We start from the raw sequence: 26,763 nt of genomic DNA, 5'->3' as shown, positions 1-26,763 counted from the left end.
GAGGTCGGCTTCTACCAGTTTTTGCATTCGTCTGTAAATAATTGGTGTTAGTATTTTGCAGCTGTGACTTATTAATTCGGTAATTTTCACATCTGTCAACACCTGCTTTCTTTGGGATTGGAATTATTATATTCTTCTTGAAGTCTGAGGGAATTTCGCCTGTCGCATACATCTTGCTCACCAGATGGTAGAGTTTTGTCAGGACTGGCTCTCCCAAGGCTGTCAGCAGTTCTAATGGAATGTTGCCTACTCCCGGGGCCTTGTTTCGACACACGACCACTGTCTAAGGCCACTGCGTCTACAGTCTCTGGGAATCAGATCCGAACAAACCACTCCTCACGCCTCCTGTCGGGAGCTCCTAGGCTGGCGACAAAAAGTCGCGAGCTGAGGGGAGTGGTAGGAAGGGGAGGGGGGGAGTGGGGAAGAAGAGCACACACATACTCAGCCACATCTGGCCATCGACGATGTGTGACACCTCAGCAAACAAACCATTTCATCTACTGAGACGAAAACGAGATTTTTCCAGTGTTTTGTTTGTTCAGATTCCCCTGATGTGTTTGGAATTTCCCCGATTTCCAGAACCTGTGGCAAATCTGACATCTGACTGCCACAAGTTAGGATCACCCTGTGCACCGAGCACGAGCACACGTGACCCCTCCTCAGCTGCGTCTGCCGCCTGGGACACTGGGGAACTGCTCTCCCGTGCACGGGATGCCGTTACACAAATTACAACGGTTGTACGTAGAAGAAAATAATTTAACATTACTCTTTAGTGACATAGTCCAAACATGCAGCTGAAGAAAATAATCTTGTCTTTAATCCATCCTAAATTACAAACAGACAAGATATAATACTCATATTACGCAGCTGTGGTTATACAAAGTAAATTTTACTTTAATGGTCTATAGTTCACCAGATAATGCTTCACATATTTTATTTAAGTTAAATAATCTTACACCACATTTACACTGAAATAATCCTTTATTTGTTCCTTCTTGTAACATTAATTTTTTTTCACCTCTGGAAACAGAAATACTCTTTAGATGGACTACTTTAAAATCTTTGATCCAACCAATTTCACTTTACCACTTACTTATCTTCATACCCGACAGTGACTTATCAGCCAAAAACTGGTTTGTGTAACAAATAATAAATGCTGTACAGTATTACACTAGTGATGTGTGGTTCATTCGTAAAAGAGTCTGTCGTGTATTTTAATCACAAAGTGGTTCCTCCAAATGAAATTTAATATTTAAAAATGGTATCTAGTAGTATCCTGATAAATATAATTAACACTTAAAATAACAAGGTAGCAGTCCTCATTTATTATTGTTTCACAGGTTTATAAAAACAAAGAAGTTTTTAAATTCGACTTACTGCAAAAAAACATTGTCAGTGCTATTTATGAATTGCTACCTGATCTGTGTAGCCATTTTATCATTTAAAAAATTTGTTTCATTGTGAATCCATTGTTGTTACAACAAGAATCAAACATTATTGCAGATTATTACAGCAGGTATTCAAACAACATTACTGTTTCTTCTACACATTTCTAAAATTATTTGTTATATTCCTTCAAAACAGTTTCCGCTTATGTTGACAAGTACTGAGAATTGTACTTTCCTATAAATTTCACATCATTTTTATACATACAGATATAGTGCTCTCAACCTCTCTCACTGTCACTGCCGCCGACGCTACTATCACTGTCGCGGTCTTCGTCACTCTCCGAACGGTCGTCCACCGCTTCGTCTGCTTCGCCGGGCCCTACATCCTCGAGTGCCTCGAAGTAGAAAGGCTGTAGCTCAGCGTGGACCGTGCCGCGGATTACGAGATTGGGCATCTGCTCGGTCAGCCCGTCTGTGGCTCTGGGGTCACCTCGGCACCCTTCGACACTCAGCTCCCTGTGACAGGAACGGGAGCACTGATGTTACTGTGACAAACTGAGATCCTTCTGTACTGTGAATGTTTGTACAACAGTATTAAGTATATCTCCACTTCTTAAAACCTCATCAAGTTTTGACACTGCCTTTTTACCAAGCAGCAAGCGTCTCCACAATATCGAGAGATGCTCGCTGCTTGATAAAAAGTAAGACCTTGACGAGGTTTTAAGGTGTAGAGATATAATTTTAGCAACAAAGATCCATATTGTAAGGGCTACAGTCTTTCCAGTTGTTATATACAGATGTGAGACCTGGACCATTACAAATGTGGAACGAATGGTGAAGAATAAACTGCTTTGAGTTGTGATGTTGGAGGAAACTCCTTAGAGCCCCGTGGACTTCAAAGAGAATGAATAGGTTAACATTAGAGCAAATAAAACCAGAGCACTCCCTGGAAGGTCTGATGCTAAAACAAAACCTGACCTACTTTGGAGACATCATGAGAAGATATGTTTCACTGCAAAAAACTCTAATGGTGAGGAAAGGCACTAGAAGAAGAGGACGTCAGAAGGTGAAATGAATCAATCGCATCACAGAAGTAATCTGCTCCAATCTGGAAAGCCTACAGGAGAAAGTGCAGGACAAAAGAAATTGGCATGCTTTGGTTCATGTGATCACAGAGAATTGGAACTGTCTAGACAAATAGAAATAGAAAGAGAGAGAGAAAGAGAGAGAGAGAGATTGTTACAAAATTCTAATCACGTACATGAAAATTCATATTTACTCAGAGAAAAAAAATCTTTAGGTAAGTGAAAAAGGAGGTGTGGCAGGAGCAACCGTGCACGGAGAGGGGGAGGGGGGGGGGGGGTGCCAGCATGGTGGGATGGGTAGGGACAGTGGTGGCGTAGGAGAGAAATTGGGGAAATTGATGGCATGGTGGGGGGGGGGGGGGGGGGGGGGGGGTAGAGAGGTGCGGCCGCAATGATTTGCAAAGATATAAAGCTACTGGAATTTGTTGTTCTTAATTTCACAATCCTCGGATTGTATAAATAACATGGGGAAAGTACTCAATTCTATGAATTTTGGAGAACATTCTCAAGTTCACACAAATAAAACAAAGTGAGTATGTACTTCACCTGAGTGTGTTCTCAGCTTGAGTAAATGAGTGGGTAACCTTGCTCAACATGAAGAACATTCTCCGATTTCATACGAATAAACACAGCGAAGTTTCTCACGAGCAGAGAAAATTCTCCCCTTTTTGATATGAGCTCTGTAACATAAATCAGGCTGATTAAATTCTGCAGACATTAAGTCTTACCAAGTTTTTTTAGTAAATTTAATAAATCTATGTTGCTCAGATGGAAAAAGAAACATATACGTAACCCGAAGACATATTGAGTAGAGTAACTGTGTAAGTTTATATGGGTTTAACAGTAAAAACATTATTAGGGTGGTGAACTTATTTCCCAAATATCATGAAGAAAAAATGAAAACATTTTTGTGCTATTTATGAGACCCAAGTTTTCCCGAGTGGTGTATGGGAAGACCAGGTACAAACGAGACAAATATGTCATTGACCTTTTCAGATGTTCATCATATTTTCGCACAGCACAGATGTTCCATTTTGCTATGCTAGAAATAAGTAGGCAAATCATAAAAATTAAAAACAGGTTTATTACAAACCTAGTGAACTGTTTCTCATAACAAAACCACAAGATGACCACTTAAGTACTTGACGTGCCAACAGAATATTATGTGCCATTTAATCGAGATTACCACGTGTCAGAACACACTCGTTTTACAATCCGGAGTAGACGATAATGTGACATATTGTTAAAATTTCATTCGCATAATGCGTTCACCTAACATCAATAAAAAAAAGTTCCCTGCATGTCGAAAATTTGTCAAGATTATCAGAAAATGTATTTTCATAAACCATCCGTAATCTTCTTAATAATCTGTTGCCGCACAAAAAAGTGAAAACAAAATGAAATTTTATGCAACTCTTCCCAAACACAGTGATGCTACAGTTCCATATTTGTACACTGAATAGTTTGCATATTTCAGCAAGCTGAACGAAATGCAAGATAAAGAGTACATTCCGTGCCCGGTGCAGACAACACAACGCGGAGAACAGATTCGAGCAGGTGGCGAGATAGTGAGAATGAACTCCCTCATCAGAAAATATGCTCTGAACATTTTGTTCATACGATATAAAGAACTTCCTCAGAGCACGTTCTTTCACTCAGAAAATCTTCTCCAAAGAATGTTCTCTTTTTTATCCATACGACCTCTTTAGTTTTTGCACCCTTATTCACTTCCTACAAAGCCAACAACTTCTCGTCTCCACTCCAGAATCACCTGTTCTAAGCATCCTCAAGACTTTCTTCCTCTCCTCCATTACAGATAACTCAGTAGGCTTCAGTCCACACTGTCATCGACAGCTCGATTGCACCACACGGGCCACACCTCCAAAAGACTATCGGAATTGGTCCTTCACACTGTGTACGGTAAGAAGATTGGTGATGGGGAATGTGGAACAGGTAAAACGAAGCAGATGCCATCCCCAGAGCCCATGACGTTCTTAGATAATACAAATCTCCTTCATCATAACCAACATGGATTCCGCAAACAGAGATCATGTGAAACTCAGCTCGCCCTATTTGCCCAAGAAATTCACAGTGCCGTAGACACTGGCGAGCAGATTGATGCCGTATTCCTGGACTTCAGGAAGGCATTTGATACGGTTCCGCACTTACGTTTAGTGAAAAAAATACGAGCTTACGGAATATCGGACCAGGTTTGTGATTGGATTCAGGATTTCCTAGAAGAAAGAACACAACATGTCATTCTTAACGGTTCAAAATCTGCAGATGTAGAGGTAATTTCGGGAGTACCGCAGGGAAGCGTGATAGGACCTTTATTGTTTACAATATACATAAATGACTTAGTTGACAACATCGGTAGCTCCGTGAGGCTATTTGCGGATGACACGGTTGTCTACAAGAAAGTAGCAACATCAGAAGACTCGTACGTACTCCAGGAGGACCTGCAGAGGATTAATGCATGGTGCGACAGCTGGCAGCTTTCCCTAAACGTAGATAAATGTAATGTAATGCGCATACATAGGGGCAGAAATCCATTCCAGTACGATTATGCCATAGGTGGTAAATCATTGGAAGCGGTAACGACCGTAAAATACTTAGGAGTTACTATCCGGAGCGATCTGAAGTGGAATGATCACATAAAACAAATAATGGGAAAAGCAGGCGCCAGGTTGAGATTCATAGGAAGAATTCTAAGAAAATGTGACTCATCGACGAAAGAAGTAGCTTACAAAACGCTTGTTCGTCCGATTCTTGAGTATTGCTCATCAGTATGGGACCCTTACCAGGTTGGATTAATAGAAGAGATAGACATGATCCAGCGAAAAGCAGCGCGATTCGTCATGGGGACATTTAGTCAGCGCGAGAGCGTTACGGAGATGCTGAACAAGCTCCAGTGGCGGACACTTCAAGAAAGGCGTTACGCAATACGGAGAGGTTTATTATCGAAATTACGAGAGAGCACATTCCGGGAAGAGATGGGCAACATATTACTACCGCCCACATATATCTCGCGTAATGATCACAACGAAAAGATCCGAGAAATTAGAGCAAATACGGAGACTTACAAGCAGTCGTTCTTCCCACGCACAATTCGTGAATGGAACAGGGAAGGGGGGATCAGATAGTGGTACAATAAGTACCCTCCGCCACACACCGTAAGGTGGCTCGCGGAGTATAGATGTAGATGTAGATGACTTCTCGGTGGTTTTGTCCGGGCCAGGCAAGTCGCAGGAGGGACCATCAGAGGAAGAAATACTTGAAGGAACTGCAAAAGAAATCAGCAGAACTACAGCATCGGCACACTTCAGGGAAGCAATGACATAAGAGTTTTAAGACTGTACATATAACACCGTATTAATGTAAGCTGGCTTCAGCTACTAATTCAGATGTTAAAGGCATCAGTGCGAAGGATATTCTTGTATTACTAAATAAGTCATTTAGTGGAGCTCCAAACTTAGGGATTTCACAGACAATGTGAATGCAGGATTTCAAGTAGTCCAATCAGATGACAAACCATTGCTACTTCACAATATAAGTCTAAAATTATGGCAAAAGCTACAGCAAAATTAACTGTCCGGGATAATTATAACTAGAATCGAGTGAATATAATCGGGGAAGAAAATTATACAGATAAGTGCAGCATAGGCTATTATGCGTGTAGGCCTGTCAGGCCAGACAACACACAGGGAAAGCAATTGCATCATCGGTTAATCGGATAGATGAAGTTTAAAAATCATTCAGAGAGGCTGTCACCAGTGACACGGGCAGCACAACCGTGAGGTGCATCGAGACTGGTGCGGATACTGGGACAGGATCGCTCCATGCAGGGCCTGCCGAGTGACAGGATTCGGGCAGCTGTACGAAGGCACGCCGATTAAATTAGGTTAGGCACCACAGCAGAAGAGGTGTTGTGAGAGGAAAGTGCCCTACTCTCCGTGAAAGAAAAAGGATCTATTCCTGAGAGTGAAGGAAGTCTAAACTCTAAGTAACAGAGGGAAGATGATGACACTGAGTGCAGATGGGTCACACGGCTAGAGACTGTGGAAAGTCAAAGAGGAACACGAGGGTAGACGGTGAAGGCAGAAGAAGCAAAAGGCTCTCAGAAATATTGTTACCACTGTGACAAACCAGGTCACACAAATGCAGACTTAAAAAGATAACCATTTGTGAAAAATGTGAAAGGCTAGACCCCAATTCAATGAGAAATTAGGGGCTGTGCCCACAAGTGAAATGGAAAACTAAGAGTGTGTTACACGAGGAATACACATCTTACTGTGACAAAATGCCCAAATGTTAAGAGTCACAGATTTTGAAGCAAGAAACAAAATTGCAGTGGAATATTGCTACAAATTAGGAAGTCAGTTGCAGTTATCAATAGATATCAGGGCACATATGAAGTCGGTTTGATAAGTCATTTAAAATAAGCGAGAAAAATGTTTGTTTCGTAAATAACTCAACTTATTTCTCAACATATTCTGCTTGGAAGGATATAAACTTGGTCCCGGGATCCACCAACTTTTTCATCCCACTGCAAAATACTTGTTGATTGCAACTATCACTTCCTCATTTGATGAAAATTTCTTCCCAGCAAGCCAAAGTGTCAAGTAAGGGAACAAGGTGAAGTCACTTGGGACTAAGTATGGTGAATAGGGTGGATGAGGAACCAATTCAAAGTCCAATTCATGCATTTTCACCATTGTTATCGCTGATGGGTGGGATGGTGCATTATCCTGGTGAAAGGACCCTTTTTTGTGGTTAAACTTGGGTCTTTTCTCCACCAACACAAGTTTCAGATGATGCAACAATGAAGCATAAACAGGTCCAGCTACGGCTGTGCCTTTTTCCAAGTAATCCTTGGGAATCCGAAGAAACAGTGACCATCACCTCACCATCTGACAAAATGGTCTCTGCATTCTTCAGTGGACTGTTACCAGCCTTTTGTCAACTGTTTTGTCTGCCATTTCGACTCTGGTGTGTAATGATGGATCCAGCTTTCATCAATAATCGCAAATCAGGAAAAGTAGATGGCAAAAAGGATCTATGAATACGACGGTAAGCTCCACATGACAGACATAAGATGAAAAAGTGTAAATCACAGAATGGTGAAGGAAAAGTTAAAAATGCAAATTAAAGGCAAGTTGTGAGACGACATGTTATGAGTTACCTATAAGGCAAACTAGTGGGGCATCAGAAAGTGATGTGAAAGTAGCTCATAGCAAAGAAAAACATAAGAACGTGTGTAGAAACAGGGTTGAATCCCAGTAATGAAAAAAAAAAAAAAAGAAATGCCAAGTGTGCATACAGCCAAATTTACGGTACTATTAGAGCAAGGGAAATATATTTTCAGTGTACTAATTACAAGTGAGGCCAAGTGGAATCTGAGTACAGTGAAAGTTTTAGGTGAACTGATAAGACAAAGTGACACCAACATGAGCCACACAGGGAGCAATTAACGGCATGAGCACAAAAGGAAATCTCACTGCACAAGTTAGAGAAATGATCTGAATGGTCAGTTGGATAAAGAAGACTGATATGAATTGTATGGCATATGGTGAGGTATTTTATCTAAAAGGTGACAATTTGGCATTCACATAAATGGTAAGGCATGCATTCCCTATATTGCCAAAACAACAAAGGAAAGGTACATCCCTACAGAATACTTGAAGCACAAAAGGTGGTATTACAGGAGCAAATTGAGAAAATGGTTAATGGGGATATAATTGTTCAGAGAACCTGAAAAGTACCCACGGACACCTGTGGGATAGGGAAATATAGAATGAAATCTCAGTGGGGGAAACTTTCCCCATCCCCAACATAAGTGAGATACTGGACAAACTGGGGAAAGCCAAGTATTTCTCCACTATTTTAATAGATTCAGCAGATAGAGGAAAACACAGCATTCACTGCAAATTATCAGCACTAAGAGTCCAAAAGGATGCCAATGGGGCAAAGAATGCATCAAATATATTTCAAAGACTAGTGAATGTTGCTTTGGCAAGATTGCATGGGACAAAGTGTTTCAATGTACTCGGATGACGTAACTTGCTAAGGTAGTTCAGTAAAGGAATGTGATGAGAAGTTGCAGGAAAATATTGGATGGTTTAAGGGCACCTAGGTTAAAGTTACACCAGATTGTGTGAATTTCTGAGAAAGAGGTAATATTCTTAGGACACAAAATAACAAAGAAAGATGTGGAGCCAGGTGAGCATAATGTGAAGAGGTGGAGAACAGTTCTGAAATCCATTACAGGATTTAAAGGATATTTAGGGGTGGCTGAATATTAATACTGTGAATCCATTGTATAATCGCTGAACTGGGAGATCTGCCACAAGCAGCATTTGAGGAACTGAGAGATTAGTAAATCCTCCCATACTGAGCTACCCTGATTTCAAGAAACCATAACACTGGTGCTACAGATACCAGCGCAGAACTGTTCGGAGCAGTTCTGTCATGAAGGGAGATAGATTCAGATTTGCCAGTCAACTGTGCCCCACGGTTGTTAGATAAGGCTGAAACTAAGGTAGAGTGCTTAGCAATTGTATGGCCACAAAACAGTGCAGACCACACATTTAGTAAGATTTTACCGTAGTAACAGATCACGAGCCACTGACACGGACTTTTGGTGTCGAAGGTCTGTTGCCGAGATTACTGAAATGGTGGTTGGAACTAGAGGAATATTTTTTTTACACTGTGTATAAACCCAGAAATCTTAATGCAAATGCTGATACATCAGTGGTAGCCAGTGGTATCTGAAGCTGGGTGTTGCACCAAAGTTTCAATGTTACATTTTTATACGAGATGGTTACAAGGAAGAAAATTCTTTTATCGGTGCCTCGCTTCTCGACATTTGTTACGATTTAAACATCCTGACAATTCGTGTGTATGAATGCCAGAAAATTCAATTTTTTAAATCCGAGTTATGATCCTCAAAAAAGTGAGAAATATATCTGACAGAAAAATATCTGTAGCAAAGAGCATGCTATGATTTATCAACTATCTAGAAAAACTATTGAATGAGCTACATTTCTAGTAGAACTGAAACACACTCATCATTTAACGAACTTGTCTTACTTGTATTGAAACTTTGCCATTCCATTTTTCACTGACAAACTCTTCAGTCACACACCAATTGCAGTCTGTAATCTGCATCGCGAGACCTCTTTCGGCGGAAAGCATCGCCGAGGCCGTCAACCTTTCCTCACTCGGAGTTATGTAAGAATAATTTTATTATTTTCAAAGTTGAAAAGCAGCCTTTCGGTTCGACCGATGTCAAGGGAATTGTGAGAATTACCTTCAACAGTTTAGACTACTTAGTGAACATCTTCCCTGGGCTGTTAGTTGTCAGACTCAACTAGACTAACTGCACCAGATAATGATCTACATTCTTGTGCTAGGTAGATAAAAGATAGTTAACAATATAGTTTCAGCTTATCCAAAAATGATGACAACGAACACATTTCCTTTAAGGTATCTTCAGGATATCTTAAAAAGATACAAGGGGAACTTAACACGAAAAAACAATGAAGCAGCTACCAGATGATGTGAAAAAATACAATGATCTATAACATCAATCACGTTGCACACCACCTTTGCCTTTCTTTTCTACTCACATCAGGCTATTCCAACTTCATTCTCTTCACTGATAAATCAGTAGATTCATTAGTAATCAACAGATTCAATGCCACTGGTGATACCAATTACTTCTCAAATCTCGATAACATTTATTTTAAATCTCGAAATGATCTTATGGGCCAGCACGCATTGATTCTCCGTACCGTAACTGACCAAACAGAACTCTGACAAATGGCATAACTTAACTAGAAAATTCCAACCAATAACTGAAACGGGTACCGTGTGGCCCCCGCTACATAAGTTCTGAGGGTGCTCGCATTGGACAAATGAAACATGTAAAATAAATAAAAAATTACATGCAACTTGTGCCGGCTCTACAATTTTAATTTATAACAGTTGCTGTTCCCCTGCAGGCAAATGTCTGCGCTCACTGATAATTTAAGATATGATTGAAACGAACATTTTTATGGCGAAGAGCCTGGTAAATTGTAGTTTCACTTCTTATAGAATCACCTTCCAGTATGTGATTTATACATTGTTGGAGTAATGAACTGCGTTTACGAATTGAGATCAAAAAATCCACTGGACAAGATCGAGGGAAATGCTTTCTCACTAAGTCACCGAGGATAGTGGTCCACTGCGCACTCTATGAAAAGAATGGACATATTCTCTGAAAACTCTAAATAAATAAATAAATAAATCATACTGCAATTGATTGATACCACTTTGCTCATTATAAGATTAACTTCATCAGCATAGCAATGTACACATTCTGCATTAGGACAATTTTTACACAACAGTTTGTACCCCACCCGAGGAAACAGCCATAACAGATGCCTCATCACAGGTCTGTGCAAGTAATTTTTGGTGAGTCTTTTTGCCTATTCAATTCTTCTAGCAAAGTCGCAGCGAACATCTGTGCACCGTGTTCAGAAGGAGATAGGAAACTCTAGAACCTCTGGGTCTCAATACGTAACAGTATACAACAGCCATCTGAAATATGTTTGATCTGTTTGTTTTATCTGCTATAACAGCTAAAAATTATGATTCCTTATTTGCTTTGAAATTTCTTCTTGGTATACATCCAACATAATTTGGAAAAGTTCACTTTGAATAGTTTTGAAGGTTCCTTTGAAAACAGTTGCCTTACCCAAATTATCTTTCAATGCTGCATTCAATCCAGAAGTAAAATTAGTCAGGGTTTGATAACAATTCAGTTTTATCATGATCCCTTAAGGCCAATTCGAAGGAACCACAGAAATATATTTAGCCCAGACCTATTACACCCAACTTCTTCTACTACGCAAACTGACGGTGGAGGGAGGAGAAATAAACATACGGGGATGGTACTAAGATATCAGTCGTATCAGGACTTTGTGCAAAATAAGTTGTGACGAGGGATAATGTGCACGCAACTGGGACTCAAACCTGGGATCTCCCGCTTACTAGGTAGTCGCATTAACCACTGTGTGACCCGGACAGACCGTTTATCACAAATGCACAGACTATCTCAGCTGACCTGCACTCCCACCTAGTGCTGCCTATCCACAGCCCCCACCTGTGTCGTCCACACTCACTACATTTAGATTCCTGCTGGAGATTGAATGTAAATGTGCATCTGCACTGAAGGTTGTGATTTCAGTGCCCATCATGGCAGATCGGTTATACAAATGTGTGACGTCTGTTCTTTCGGACACGTCATTCTCGGCAATTTTCCTTCTCGATGCACTACTCGGTTGTTCAGCTATTTTGTATTTGAGCAGCTGAAGATTCGTGCTTTTACACTTTGGTACTCAGATGGTTTACGTCTGTAATCCTCACTTTTGTCCACAAGGGTTCAACATCATACAGGCGTGGGAAGCAAAATAATGCATTTTTAAATTCACAGCCACACAACCAATCACTATTTTTACAAATATTCATTTTAAACGCTGTCCTAAACTGTCAATTTCCAGTATTAATATTTTGCACGGTGTTTAAAACTGGTTACACTTTGCAAACTAGGAACTGTGTGACGAGCTAGTTCTCACTGTACAGAACGTATTATATGCAACAGTGCACAGAAAAATGCAGCATCGAGAACCGATACACTCGATCACCTCGAAACGCCACAACGTATACACACGAGGTTCTCGGAGATAATATTTCTAAATGTGATAAATAAAAACATTAGGACTTCAGTAACAGCTACAATTGCAATATTCCAGCCATTTTTCCAAATGCCACTACATTAAATCTGCGCTCAATTTACAACTGAAAAACTATAAACTCCAGTTATGCTGATGAGAAAAAAATTTCTCCGAATTTCTACCTTCAAAACTAATTTGTCAAAAAACAAAACTATCACAACCGATGTTAAAAGATCGGTACTCTTAACTTTGTGGATGGTGGAATGGCACACTCTAGTGGCCTCGATGACAAATGAATGAGAGAAAGCTGGCAGACACGTCGTCCATAGAGTGGTGCCTTCTGACGGGACATTAGGAACTGTCTCGAGTCAGGGAATTTGCGTGCCGACTGTGTTACTCTCCGACGTCACTGGCACATGAGCCACCTGTTGCCACGGACGGGCGTCGACTCGACTCGACTCGTACCCGCTCCGAGTACGGTGGTGTGCACTGTCTGCACAGAGTTGGAGTAAGAGAGAAAACTCCGAGTTTGCTTGAAGCCTTGCAGCATTTTCACGTCTGTTATCGAGGTGACAAGATGTCAGGTAACCGAAGACTGTATATTGTAACATCTATTACAGCACATATTAGGCTTCCTAAACCAAATAATTACAAGAAAAGTGGACATATGACGTGTAAAATTACTGGGAGCTGGGCAACATTGCAACAATAACATGCGTCCTCATTGTGATGCATTGAGCCGAATGTGGTCAGACGATGTAGAGGGCACGAAAGAATGAGACACAGAGTGGTTAGGGAAAATTAAGAACGTGTGAATAAAATGAACTAGACACAGAGGAAAAGGTCGAACTAGTGTTAGGCAGTCATCAGAGGATGCACAGAAACTTAGGCCAAATAGAAAACTATAATTAGTGGAAAGGCATGAAAAGAGGAACACATTAGGAACTATTACAAATCTCAAAGAAATAAGTTCACACAGAGAAGAGGGTACATAAGTTATTAAGGATCCAGAAAACTGTGACGACAGCATTTCACTGACAAACGGGGTGCCCTAGAGAACTCGTAGGACACTGGTGGAATACTTATGACACTTCATTAGAGAGGACCACTGTACTTGGAATATATGGGAACAGTATACTGTTTCTGTATTTAATATGCCTCACAGTAGCAAAGTATCAACGAAAATAATCAGTTTTTGAAACAAACAAGTAACTGGATAGAAAAAAAATTTATTCATCATGTGGTGGCAGGAGAACACACATGAAAAAGGTATTACAGTTTGCAAGCTTTTGGAGCCACTTGCTCCTTCTCCTAACAGAAGGGTCGAAGGGGGAGGGAGAGCAGTGAAGGATCCTTCTCCTAGCAGAAGGGTCGAAGGGGAAGGGAGAGCGGTGAAGGAGGAGGACTGGTAAGGTTTAGGAAAAGGAGTAGAGTTTGGAGGAGTCATGCAGAACCTCTGGTCAGAGGAAGACTTACCGGACAGGAGGAGACGGAAAGACTGACCGTTATAGACTGCAGTGGACAAGATTCAAAAATCTGAGAGCTTAAACACGGTAGATACAGTAATACGAGAAACAGAGAATACTGCTGTAACATCGTGCACGAGCTAATAAATGCGGAAAGCTAAGTGCACTGTATGTGGTACAGGTGGGATGGGTATTGCAAAAAATAGAAGGTTAGAAAATGAAAGATGTGGAAAACTAATCTATCCAATTACTTATATTTTCACAGTAGCAATGGCTATACATTGTTGGCATAAATTTATGGGAGACAAGTACACATTCCAGGAGTCATAAAGACAGAGGAATGAACTGTTATGCATATCAGCCAACTAGAATGCTGCAAGCAGCACATCCAGTAGCACGAGAAAGGATAAAAGAAATTAAGGAAACCAGGAAAGCTCACACGAAGAGTTGGAGAATCGAAGAATATTTAGGATGCTTCTTTTGTTTGATGAGACCGTAAGAAGGTGTCATTCTAAGAAGCTAGCTGCACAATTCCGTGGACCGTACAAAGTGATTGCAGATGACCTATCCGATGTGACAATTAAGATGTACAGAACTACGCAATGGAAGTACATGCGAAATCCCAAAATTAAACTTTTTCTGTGGTGTGTCCCAATGTCAAGTGTTCAGACTATTTTGTTCTGCTGAAGCTACCATAGCAGGGGTAGCTTATCTGGATATGTTACCAGAACGGCTCTTTCATCAGTTAAAAGGTGACCCCGAAAACTTCACTCGGCAACAACATCGGGCCCCTATCCATTGGCACATTTTTGTACGAGCACAGTCGAACATCGAAGCCTTTGACCTCTGGACTGGTGCTAATAACTGATATGACGAGGACACTGTTCTGCTGGCCTCGACCCCTGTGATTTTTTTCCTTTGGGCTTTGTAAAAGATCTTGTCTGCTTTGTGCCACTATCTAATGATCTGCCAGAGTTGAGACACAAAACTGAAGGGGCTGTTGTTGCTTCCATTGCTCTGGACTTATTACCCAAAGTGTGGGAAGAATTGTATTTTAGGTTGAACTGAATATTTGTATAAAAAACTGTTATAATATACCACTGAAACGGGACATTCCTTTGCAGACAGACTGTACTTTAACACGAACTTTATTATCTACATTGAGGACAGGAACTGATTAACATCAGCTACGTTGTGGGCGACATGTGCAGAGCAGTTGTGTAATGTTATTCAATACTATAACTGCAGTGACAGGATGCAGCGAACACACACTGAACATCACTTGCTTCATGACTCAAAGCACTATGGAGATGCATCAGGACCATTATTTCAATGAGCTTCTGGATTTAAATTCTTTACGACAGGGTGTACATGCGGACAATTTGGGAGGGGGGGGAATAAATAAATAAGAAAAAACCACGTAGATTTTCCCCTGTTAAAAATACACTTTTTCTGGGTGAAAATGTACTATACCCTGAGAGAAAGTACATTTTTCCTTGTTAAGTGCCAGTATATTTTCCTTCGAAGCTGTAAAACTTTTCAATTCTTTGACTGGTAAACGTTTTATACACCAGCACAGAACTTCCAGCATTTTAGGAAACAAAATTCAGCAAGAAAACAATGCGTTCTGGAAAGCTCTTTGCCGTGGGGCAACATAAACATTGTATATACTGGTATTACAAAAGTATAAATACGAATTCCAGCACGTACAGCACAGTAGCTTTCGGAGCAGTGAAATTTAGACTGTGCTGCACAATGCACTTCCGTTAACCAATTATAGCTTGTGTCACACAACCTAGACAGCCGACGACAGCAGATATTCGGAGCACGGTACGGAGAAGATGAGACAATTTACTTGTAAAATGAGCAGGAAAGAAGCAAACAAGTATTGCTACGACTGCGACATATCCCCCTACATGTGAGAAAACTTTGACCCTTTCATTGGAAATCCAATTACGTGTGAAATTGCTGAACTCATCCTTCAATTTTTTTTTTTTTTTCGTTTTCTAAAGGATAATCACACTTCTGCCATTGTTTTTGCATAATCTGTAATCTACGAAAGAACTGAAATAAATATGAAAAACTAACCTTGAAGCTTGGTCTCTTTTTAGCATGTGTTAAACACAAACGCACCATTAAAATTTTAAATAATGGCATAAATGGCTGGTCTTTTTTAAAGTGGCTGGCTCTCAAAATGTTTAAGTTTCGAATGACAGTGAAACACTTCACAATTTAATTAATTCATCACATATTCTCACATGTCTTGTGTAAAAGGAAATTTACTTTGAAAGCAGTGCTTCTCAAATAACCATTCACAATATTTTCCCACAGCTTGTTAGAAATGTAAACACCTGTGATGTCACTCTCATCGAAAGCAATTTGTTCTTACAAAGTTTTCACAGTCTTAACTTTTGCTTTAGTGTGATTCTCTGGTTTATGTTTTACTGCTGCAGTATTATTCTGCAGGAGTGGGCTACAGTAAAATTATTTGTTAGAATATCAGTTTTTATCAGTCAAAACTACAAAAATTGATCTGAAAATTAAAACAATGAAAAATTCCCAAAATTCTAACAAATTGCTGGACTTTTTCCAGATGAAAAAGTTCCCCCATTTTTTCTAGATTTCCTGGCCGTGAGAACGAGCACATAACTCCACAGAATACAGACTGCCACGCAACTGTGATACCAAATAGGAGAACAGCAGCTGTTGTAATTCAGAGAAGTAGCAGTGATTCTGACTGACATTTCTTCAAATGATCACTGTGTGTGCACGGACTGGAGGAGTACATCATCAACACTTGCCACACTTTGGGACCTACAAACATCTACAGTGACATAAATGGTTGCACTGGTGCGTCATGTGCAATTTCCTATTCAGACATAAATCACAGCACCCTTTCAACAAATCTAAGCTTTCTGTGCACCTTTCCTAGTAATGTTTTGCCTGATCACCATATTTCATATAACTTCTTACTATTACCCATTAATGCATATACAATGTGATACACTCAAGACATTTGCTACTAATCTTATAAGCAGATACTACACAGCTAGCTCTCTCTCTCTCTCTCTCTCTCTCTCTCTCTCTCTCTCTCTCTCTCTCTCTCTCTCTCTCTCTCACACACACACACACACACACACACACACACACACACACACACACACACACACACACACACACACGCGCGCACACACACACACACACACACACACACACACACAGAGTCATTATTTTACATTTATCCTTATTTAACACTGATACAGAACTGCAAGAGAAGTTATTTATTTTCCTCACATGCTATCTGAGACAGAACACAGAGAAAGCCCGAGTGCTTCTATATTTTTGAACCCTTTGCCAAACAAACGTAAACTGCAGGAAAAGGATAGATTACTATTCACCATAAATATGACACGTTAACATCTCAGTCCATCCTATGCCACTCCCCGTCCTGGGCCACAGCTACAGGGATCGTATCACTGTGGAGACCCTGGTGCAGAACCAGCCCAATCCACCTCCCAGCACTTCCAATTCCAGATCCGTCACAGCCTCGTCCTAGCCCACCAGAGGCCAGGCCGTCCGAGAAAGCAGCTACGTCATCTACCAGCTCTGCAATCACTGCACAGCTTTCTATATCGGTACGAGACAAACGGGCACCGCCAATCTGGGGGGCGAGAGCGAAGTAGCACCACGTGGTACAACTTGCAGGTGAACATAATGTGCTGGATTTTGACGGCTGCTTCACTACTCGAGCCGTGTGGATCCTACCCTCCAACACCAGCTTTTCCGAACTGCAAAAATGAGCATTATCCTTACAAGACATTCTCCACTCCCTCCCGAAATTATAGCTGCCTGAACATACAGTAACCTACTGTCGCTACTGTTTCCATCCCCTCTGTCCTTCCACCTCGTCCATCTTCGTGTCCTCTCACCCTCGCTGTGTGCCTCCCTCTGCCAATGCACCTGACCATCCTTTCCCCTCCTCTTCTCCTCTTTTTCAATCTTCCCCCTCCCTCCACCTCCCAACACTGCACCTGCCAGTATTGCTGTACCTCCATCTAGTCCCTGCATTCCCCGCCCGTCTTCTTCTCTCCCCCCACCTGTTGTTGTGGTCTTCAGTCCTGAGACTTGTTTGATGCAGCTCTCCATGCGACTCTATCCTGTGCAAGCTTCTTCATCTCCCAGTACCTACTGCAACCTACATCCTTCTGAATCTGCTTAGTGTATTCATCTCTTGGTCTCCCTCTACGATTTTTACCCTCCACACTGCCCTCCAATGCTAAATTGGTGATCCCTTGATGCCTCAGAACATGTCCTACCAACCGATCCCTTCTTCTAGTCAAGTTGTGCCACAAACTCCTCTTCTCCCCAATTCTATTCAGTAACTCCTCATTAGTTATGTGATCTACCCATCTAATCTTCAGCATTCTTCTGTAGCACCACATTTCGAAAGCTTCTATTCTCTTCTTGTCCAAACTATTTATCGTCCATGTTTCACTTCCATACATGGCCACACTCGATACAAATACTTTCAGAAACAACTTCCTCACAAATCTATACTCGATTTTAACAAATTTCTCTTCTTCATAAAAACTTTCCTTGCCACTGCCAGTCTACATTTTATATCCTCTCTACTTCGACCATCATCAGTTATTTCGCTTCCCAAATAGAAAAACTCATTTACTACTTTAAGTGTCTCATTTCCTAATCTAATTCCCTCAGCATCACCAGACTTAATTCGACTACATTCCATTATCCTCGTTTTGTTTTGTTGATGTTCATCTTATATCCTCCATTCAAGACACTGTCCATTCCGTTCAACTGCTCCTCCAAGTCCTTTGCTGTCTCTGACAGAATTACAATGCCATCGGCAAACCTCAAAGTTTTTATTTCTTCTCCATGGATTTTAATACCTACTCCGAACTTTTCTTTTGTTTCCTTTACTGCTTGCTTAATATACAGACTGAATAACATCGGGGAGAGGCTACAACCCTGTCTCACTCCCTTCCCAACCACTGCTTTCCTTTCAAGCCCCTCGACTCTTATAACTGCCATCTGGTTCCTGTACAAATTGTAAATAGCCTTTCGCTCCCTGTATTTTACCCCTGCCACCTTTAGAATTTGAAAGAGAGTATTCCAGTCAACATTGTCAAAAGCTTTCTCTAAGTCTACAAATGCTAGAAATGTAGGTTTGCCTTTCCTTAATCTTTCTTCTAAGATAAGTCGTAGGGTCAGTATGGCCTCATGTGTTCCAACATTCCTACGGAATCCAAACTGATCTTCCCCGAGGTCGGCTTCTACCAGTTTTTCCATTCGTCTGTAAAGAATTCGTGTTAGTAGTTTGCAGCTGTGGCATATTAAATGGATAGGTCGGTAGTTCAAACAAATTTCGGAATTGCAGCCGGTCGTCGTTCAATACTTCGCACGATATGTCAACTGGGCACCTGCCAGTCACCTTCAGCTGAGCCGTCGCAGACGCGAAAACGTCCTCCATTCCACAATATATAGCGTACTGTAACTATTCTGCGCATGCATCGAAAGCTTGATAGTTGAACCACACTGCCCGCCGGCCGCGCCCTCGCTGGTGAATAGCGGAACTCAGTCGCCCTCTGCGTTGCTGTTTGCCACGGCCGTCGATGCACTCGGTCGTCTTCGATTTGAGCAAATCGTGGAGATGACAGGATTCCATGCACTGTCCAGCTGGTAGCCGCTGTCACAGTTTAACAGATTTTCCGCCAGTCGTATTTCTACGGATTCTTCAATAATGGAGTCCCAGAAAGACGTTGCTGTAGACAAAATCATTGTTTTCTCATACTCCATTGAATGTCCAGTAGAAATACCATGTTCAGCAGAGGATTCTTGCTATTTTAAACGAAGTGTTACCAACAAAAGGAAGAAAAGCTAAAGATGGTTCTGGCATGTTCTCCTCTTTATTCTCTTCCTGCTTCTTAGTTTTAATTGTTAGTGCCCTGTTAATCTGCCGGATGGAATACCCATTTTCGCTGAGTACTGTCTTTAAATGGGCGAATTCTTGAGGTAAGCTATCTAGATCTGAGACAGTATGAGCTCTATGAACAAGTGTTTTAAGCAAATTCATGGTTTGTGATGGGTGATGGCAGCTCGATGCTTGCAGGTACAAATCAGTACAAGTGGGTTTCCAGTAAACTGAATGCCCTAGAGAACCATCATTCTTCCTTCGACCAGGACATCTGAGAAAGGCAAACAACCATCTTTCTCTATTTCCATGGTGAACAGGATGTTGCTATGAATGGAGTTGAGGTGATGTAGAAACTCCATTAATTTATCTTCTCCATGAGGCCACACTATGAAAGTGTCATCCACATACCGCCAAAAAACAGTTGGCTTCAGGGCAGCTGATTCAAGCGCTCTCTCTTCAAAATCCTTCATAAAAAGGTTGGCCACCAAAGGAGACAGGGGGCTACCCATGGCGACACCGTCAGTCTGTTCAAAATATTCTTGATTAAACATAAAATAAGTTAAAATTCACAGGATAGATCGGTAATTTTCACATCTGCCAACACCTGCTTTCTTTGGGATTGTAATTATTATATTCTTCTTGAAACCTAAGGGTATTACTTACGCCTGTCTCATACGCTTTGCTCACCAGATGGTAGAGTTTTGTCAGGACTGGCTCTGCCAAGGCCATCAGTAGTTCTAATGGAATGCTGTCTACTCCTGGGGCCCTGTTTCGACTCGGGTCTTTCAGTGCTCTGTCAAACTCTTCATGCAGTATCGTATCTCCCATTTCATCTTCATCTACATCCTCTTCTATTTCCATAATATTGTCCTCAAGTACATCACCCTTGTATAGACCCTCTATATACTCCTTCCACCTTTCTGCTTTCCCTTCTTTCCTTAGAACTGGGTTTTCGTCTGAGCTCTTGATATTCATACAAGTGGTTCTCTTTTCTCCAAAGGTCTCTTTAATTTTCCTGTAGGCAGTATCTATCTTACCCCTAGCAAGATAAGCCTCTACATCCTTACATTTGTCCTGTAGCCATCCCTGCTTAGCCATTTTGCACTTACTGTCGATCTCATTTTTGAGACGTTTGTATTCCTTTTTGCCTGCTTCATTTACTGCAGTTTTATATTTTCTCCTTTCATCAATTAAATTCAATATTTCTTCTGTTACCCAAGGATTTCTACTAGCCGTTGTCTTTTTACCTACTTGGTACTCTGCTGCCTTCACTACTTCATCCCTCAGAGCTACCCATTCTTCTTCTACTGTATTTCTTTCCCCAATTCCTGTCAATTGTTCCCTTACGCTCTCCCTGAAACTCTGTACAACCTCTGGTTTAGTCAGTTTATCCAGGTCCCATTTCCTTAAATTCCCACCTTTCTGCACTTTCTTCAGTTTTAATCTATAGTTCATAACCAACAGATTGTGGTCAGAGTCCACATCTGCCCCTGCAAATGTCTTGTAATTTAAAACCTGGTTCCTAAATCTGTCTTACCATTATATAATCTATCCGATACCTTCTAGTATCTCCAGGATTCTTCCATGTATACAACCTTCTTTCATGATTCTTGAACCAAGTGTTAATTTTGATTAAGTTATGCTCTGTGCAAAATTCTACCAGACGGCTTTCTCTTTCATTCCTTACCCCCAATCCATATTCACCTACTATGTTTCCTTCTCTCCCTTTTCCTACTCTCGAATTCCAGTCACCCATGACTATTAAATTTTCGTCTCCCTTCACTACCTGAATAATTTCTTTTATCTCATCATACATTTAATCAATTTCTTCATCATCTGCAGAGCTAGTTGGCATATAAACTTGTACTACTGTAGTAGGCGTGGGCTTTGTGTCTATCTTGGCCACAATAATGCGTTCACTATGCTGTTTGTAGTAGCTTACCTGCACTCCTATTTTTTTATTCATTATTGAACCTACTCCTGCATTACCCCTATTTGATTTTGTATTTATAACCCTGTATTCACTTGATCAAAACTCTTGTCCCTCTTGCCACCGAACTTCACTAATCCCCACTATATCTAACTTTAACCTATCCATTTCCCTTTTTAAATTTTCTAACCTACCTGCCCGATTAAGGGATCTGACATTCCACGCTCCGATCTGTAGAATGCCAGTTTTCCTTCTCCTGATAATGACATCCTCTTGAGTAGTCCCCGCCCGGAGATCCGAATGGGGGACTATTTTACCTCCGGAATATTTTACCCAAGAGGACGCCATCATCATTTAACCATACAGTAAAGCTGCATGCCCTCACGAAAAATTACGGCTGTAGTTTGCCCTTGCTTTCAGCCGTTCGCAGTACCAGCACAGCTAGGCCGTTTTGGTTAGTGTTACAAGGCCAGATCAGTCAATCATCCAGACTGTTGCCCCTGCAACTACTGAAAAGGCTGCTGCCCCTCTTGAGGAACCACACGTTAGTCTGGCCTCTCAACAGATACCACTCCGTTGTGGTTGCACCTATGGTACGGCTATCTGTATCGCTGACACATGCAAGCCTCCCCACCAACGGCAAGGTCCATGGTTCAGATTGCTATTAATGTGACAGTTGCGTTCCAGTCAGACCTGCTGGTGGGAGTGGACATGTGTGCATGAGGTGTGCTTCTCTCTCTCTCTCTCTCTCTCTCTCTCTCTCTCTCTCTCTCTCTCTCTCTCTCTCGTCGAAAGCTATACTGTGTAACAGTCTTTCTGTCGTGCATTTCTGCTTCTCGACAGGTCACCTTTGTTATGAGTAAGAATCTATCCTTTTCCTTATATTATTCTTATTCCAACCTGCAGTTTCCAAAGCTTGAACCTGCAAAGTAATTATGTAGACACAGATCTTTCCTTACCTGAGACTGATGAGATTCTCCGGAAACTTATCAAAAGGCTCTCCAGTAACATCCGAATAATCGAATGTCAGACAGCGCAAACCTGACAATTTGAGGATGCTGCTCACACCTGGCTGCAACTCTGTAAAATACGTGGTACCGAAATACATGGTACCCATTCGCAATGTGTGAAGTCGCGGTAGCCCGACGAGGTAGGGGAATAGGCCTCCGCCGAGTCTGCTACAACCTGTCACATCTAGTCTGGAACAAACCACAAGTGCACTATCGTTTACATGGGAACAAGTTGGCAGAAATAAATATGATGAATTTTACTCCTAGCTGTCACCTTTGAGACAGAGCATTTTTCATGTAAATCAAAATTATTGTACATCTTCAAGTAAAATTGTTCCAAAATTAAACTTAAGTCTAAGGTGAGGGTGATGACAAATACACCTACAAAGTGGCATGACTGTCATAAAGGAAAAGTCACAAAAACAACACCTTACACAAGATCTGAAGCAAAGATTTGCAACATTGATGACGATACCCTACTCCCTGAGATATCCTGAACATCAGGCTTTATAATCAGCAAGCCATTGTTAACACAATGGAAAAGAGCAAAATGCTACATTAGCCACTATCTCACAATGAGAAACTTCAGGGTTATGCATTGAGAAGAAAAAATTTTCTTTATTTCTTTAACAAAAACACACTTTTTGCCTAGAGAAAATACACTATCCCTTGGGTGAAAGTACATTTTTTCCATGTTAAGAGACAATATACTTTTCCATTGAGCTATAAAATTTATCAGTCCTGGGAACTGTAAAGGCTTTTATGCTCCAGTGCAGAGAAACCACCATTGTAATATTTCCTTACATAAAGAATGTAGGTAGAGGTTTCGCTAAGAATTTTGCACGATTGCACTGAAATGCCGATTCTTTGCATATACAAATGTTTACCGCATTTACCCGATTATAAGATGAGGCTTTTCCCAAACTCATCATTCCTAAACTGTAGGATCATTTCATCTCGTATTCACAGTCAACATTTTCACATTGTTTTGTAGAGCATATAGAGGTCATAATACATTTAGAGATGAAGCTTTGACTCTGAGATCACATGCAGGTCAATTCTGAAGAATTTGGAAGGGCAGGGAAAGGGTGGAGGGAGGGATGACAGATGCCTTCTCAGGTCCCACCAAAACCTTTGAAATTGCAATGTATTCTGAATAAACAGGCAAATAATTGTGACAGCAAAGATATAAATTTCACAGCTGTACTGTCAGGATAATGATTAAAAACAGTGGTACCACAAAAAAACTGGGTTAGAAGCAAAAAAAAGGTAGAAAAGAAAACAGTCCAAATATTAATGAAAACCATATCTTTTCCTTTATTTTAACTCCTTATCATAAAACCCTGAGTTACCTCAGTTTTATTATTCTGACAGATACTAAAAATCCATAGTGTACTTGGGCAGCTTATAAATAGACCTGTGAAAAAGTAGAACTCCATTTATACCTGTTTCAGCACTGATAGTTAAGTGTTCAGCCACTATAGAGCATCTGGTACTGCGTTTGTACCTGGCTGTCGTGGTGGTTGCCACTCGGTACCATCTTTACTGTGTGCAGCTTTAGATGCTCGACAATTAAACACGTGCATTCCAGCCTTTCTCCTGTATTGTTGTTTAGGTTTACTACAGTGATCCTAAGTCTGACATTGAATTTAAGCACGTTGTTGTTGTTGTTGTTGTTGTTGTTGTGGTCTTCAGCCCTGAGACTGGTTTGATGCAGCTGCAAGCTTCTTCATCTCCCAGTACCTACTGCAGCCTACATCCTTCTGAATCTGCTTGGTGTATTCATCTCTTGGTCTCCCTCTACGATTTTTACCCTCCACGCTGCCCTCCAACACTAAATTGGTGATCCCTTGATGCCTCAGAACATGTCCTACCAACCGGTCCCTTCTTCTAGTCAAGTTGTGCCACAAACTCCTCTTCTCCCCAATCCTATTCAGTACCACCTCATTGGTTATGTGATCTACCCATCTAATCTTCAGCATTCTTCTGTAGCACCACATTTCGAAAGCTTCTATTCTCTTCTTGTCTAAACTATTTATCGTCCATGTTTCACTTCCATACATGGCTAACACTTAAATCAATACTCGACGTTAACAAATTTCTCTTCTTCAGAAACACTTTCCATGCCATTGCCAGTCTACATTTTACATCCTCTCTACTTCGACCATCTTCAGTTATTTTGCTCCCCAAACAGCAAAACTCCTTTACTACTTTAAGTGTCTCATTTCCTAATCTAATTCCCTCAGCATCACCCGACTTAATTCGACTACATTCCATTAGCCTCATTTTGCTTTTGTTGATGTTCATCTTAGATCCTCCTTTCAAGACATTGTCCATTCCGTTCAACTGCTCCTCCAAGTCCTTTGCTGTCTCTGACAGAATTACAATGTCATCGGCGAACCTCAAAGTTTTTATTTCTTCTCCATGGATTTTAATACCTACTCCGAACTTTTCTTTTGTTTCCTTTACTGCTTGCTCAATATACAGATTGAATAACATCGGAGGAGGCTACAACCCTGTCTCACTCCCTTCCCAACCACTGCTTCCCTTTCACACCCCTCGACTCTTATAACAGCCATCTGCTTTCTGTACAAATTGTAATTAGAATTTCGCTCCCTGCATTTTACCCCTGCCACCTGCTGAATTTGAAAGACAGTATTCCAGTCAACATTGTCAAAAGCTTTCTCTAAGTCTACAAATGCTAGAAACGTAGGTTTGCCTTACCTTAATATTTCTTCTAAGATAAGTCGTAGGGTCAGTATTGCGTCATGTGTTCCAACATTTCTACGGAATCCAAACTGATCTTCCCCAAGGTCCGCTTCTACCAGTTTTTCCATTCGTCTGTAAAGAATTCACGTTAGTATTTTGCAGCCATGACTTATTAACGTGATAGTTCAGTAATTTTCACATCTGTCAACACCTGCTTTCTTTGGGATTGGAATTATTATATTCTTCTTCAAGTCTGAGGGTATTTCGCCTGTCTCATACATCTTGCACACCAGATGGTAGAGTTTTGTCAGGACTGGCTCTCCCAAGGCTGTCGGTAGTTCTAATGGAATGTTGTCTACTCCCAGGGCCTTGTTTCGACTCAGGTCTTTCAGTGCTCTGTCAAACTCTTCATGCAGTATCATATCTCCCATTTCATCTTCATCTACATTCTCTTCTATTTCTATAATATTGTCCTCAAGAACATCGCCCCTGTATAAACCCTCTATATACTCCTTCCACCTTTCTGATTTCCCTTCTTTGCTTAGAACTGGGTTTCCATCTGAGCTCTTGATATTCATACAAGTGGTTCTCTTTTCTCCAAAGATCTTTAATTTTCCTGTAATCAGTATCTATCTTACTCCTCTTGAGATAAGCCTCTACATCCTTACATTTGTCCTCTAGCCATCCCTGCTTAGCCATTTTGCACTTCCTGTCAATCTCATTTTTGAGACGTTTGTATTCATTTTTCCCTGCTTCATTTACTGCACCTTAGAAAGTGAAGAAGAATGTGGCGTTATTTCATTCGAGACCGAAAGTGACGACAGTTTGCCAGTCGAGCGACAAGTACTTGCCGGTGGTACGAGATAAATACGTCCACTGTGCTCTGGCCAGCTTCTACGAGATTTCTGTTCACAGGAAACCGTTGTGAAATCCACACTTAGAATTGACAGTTGCACAGAAACCTAAAAATGACTCCAAGTTTCAGATATATCAATCGAAGTCTAGTGCACCAGTATGCTCAGGATTTTACTATTGGTGATTTTCAAAATTTTGTAACTTATAATTTTGAGCTCTAAAAACCATCTTTATATTTCAGTATGTAATGTCTTTCAGTATATAATGTTTTTCATTAATAAAAAATATCATTTTTGGAACATAATTTGAAAAAAATATATATATATATTAAGGGGTTAATTCTCCTTGTATTATCAAAATGTAGACAGTCAAAACTGGAATTTTAGGCAGATACATAATGTCAATAAAACAGTTTGTTACTCTGATTAGTCAGGGTATGTTAAAATAAATGTTTCTAAAGAAGCCTTTCGGATCGTCTTATACTTGGGTAAAAACAGTAGTAAACTTCATGCGTGTTTGACAATTGTTGCACTCTACCTCAGTCATATTGCAGTTTTAATGGCCAGCTGCATATTTTATTTAATGTCTTGACTTACAATTCTTATTCAACACAATTTCGGTCACAACATTTATGAGTAACTCACACGATTCTGTACTACTTCACCA

At 40.8% G+C, this 26,763-nt stretch overlaps 1 protein-coding gene across 4 annotated transcripts in view; it reads right to left on the bottom strand.

Moving 5' to 3' along the window:
• Window positions 1–962: 962 nt before the first annotated feature.
• LOC124551248 overlaps window positions 963–26,763 on the bottom strand; it is a 57,481-nt gene continuing 31,680 nt past the window's right edge. For 3 of the 4 annotated variants that reach the window (XR_006967797.1, XR_006967798.1, XM_047126244.1), the window contains exons 3-5: window positions 22,483–22,722; window positions 3,020–3,153; window positions 963–1,904 (exon numbers count right to left, since the gene is read on the bottom strand). Coding sequence is in view for 2 of the 4 variants with exons in the window: in XM_047126244.1 (XP_046982200.1) it covers window positions 3,063–3,153; window positions 22,483–22,722 (331 nt within the window). In the remaining 2 variants the exon portion in view is untranslated. The remainder of the gene's footprint in view (window positions 1,905–3,019; window positions 3,154–22,482; window positions 22,723–26,763) is intronic. The other variant, XM_047126243.1, reaches the window with a different exon arrangement.

The sequence above is a fragment of the Schistocerca americana genome, chromosome 9, assembly GCF_021461395.2.
Source record: "Schistocerca americana isolate TAMUIC-IGC-003095 chromosome 9, iqSchAmer2.1, whole genome shotgun sequence".
Classification (NCBI taxonomy): Eukaryota; Metazoa; Arthropoda; class Insecta; order Orthoptera; family Acrididae; genus Schistocerca; species Schistocerca americana.
Note: the sequence above shows the minus strand (reverse complement) of the source record. Positions and strands in the feature narration are given on the sequence as shown.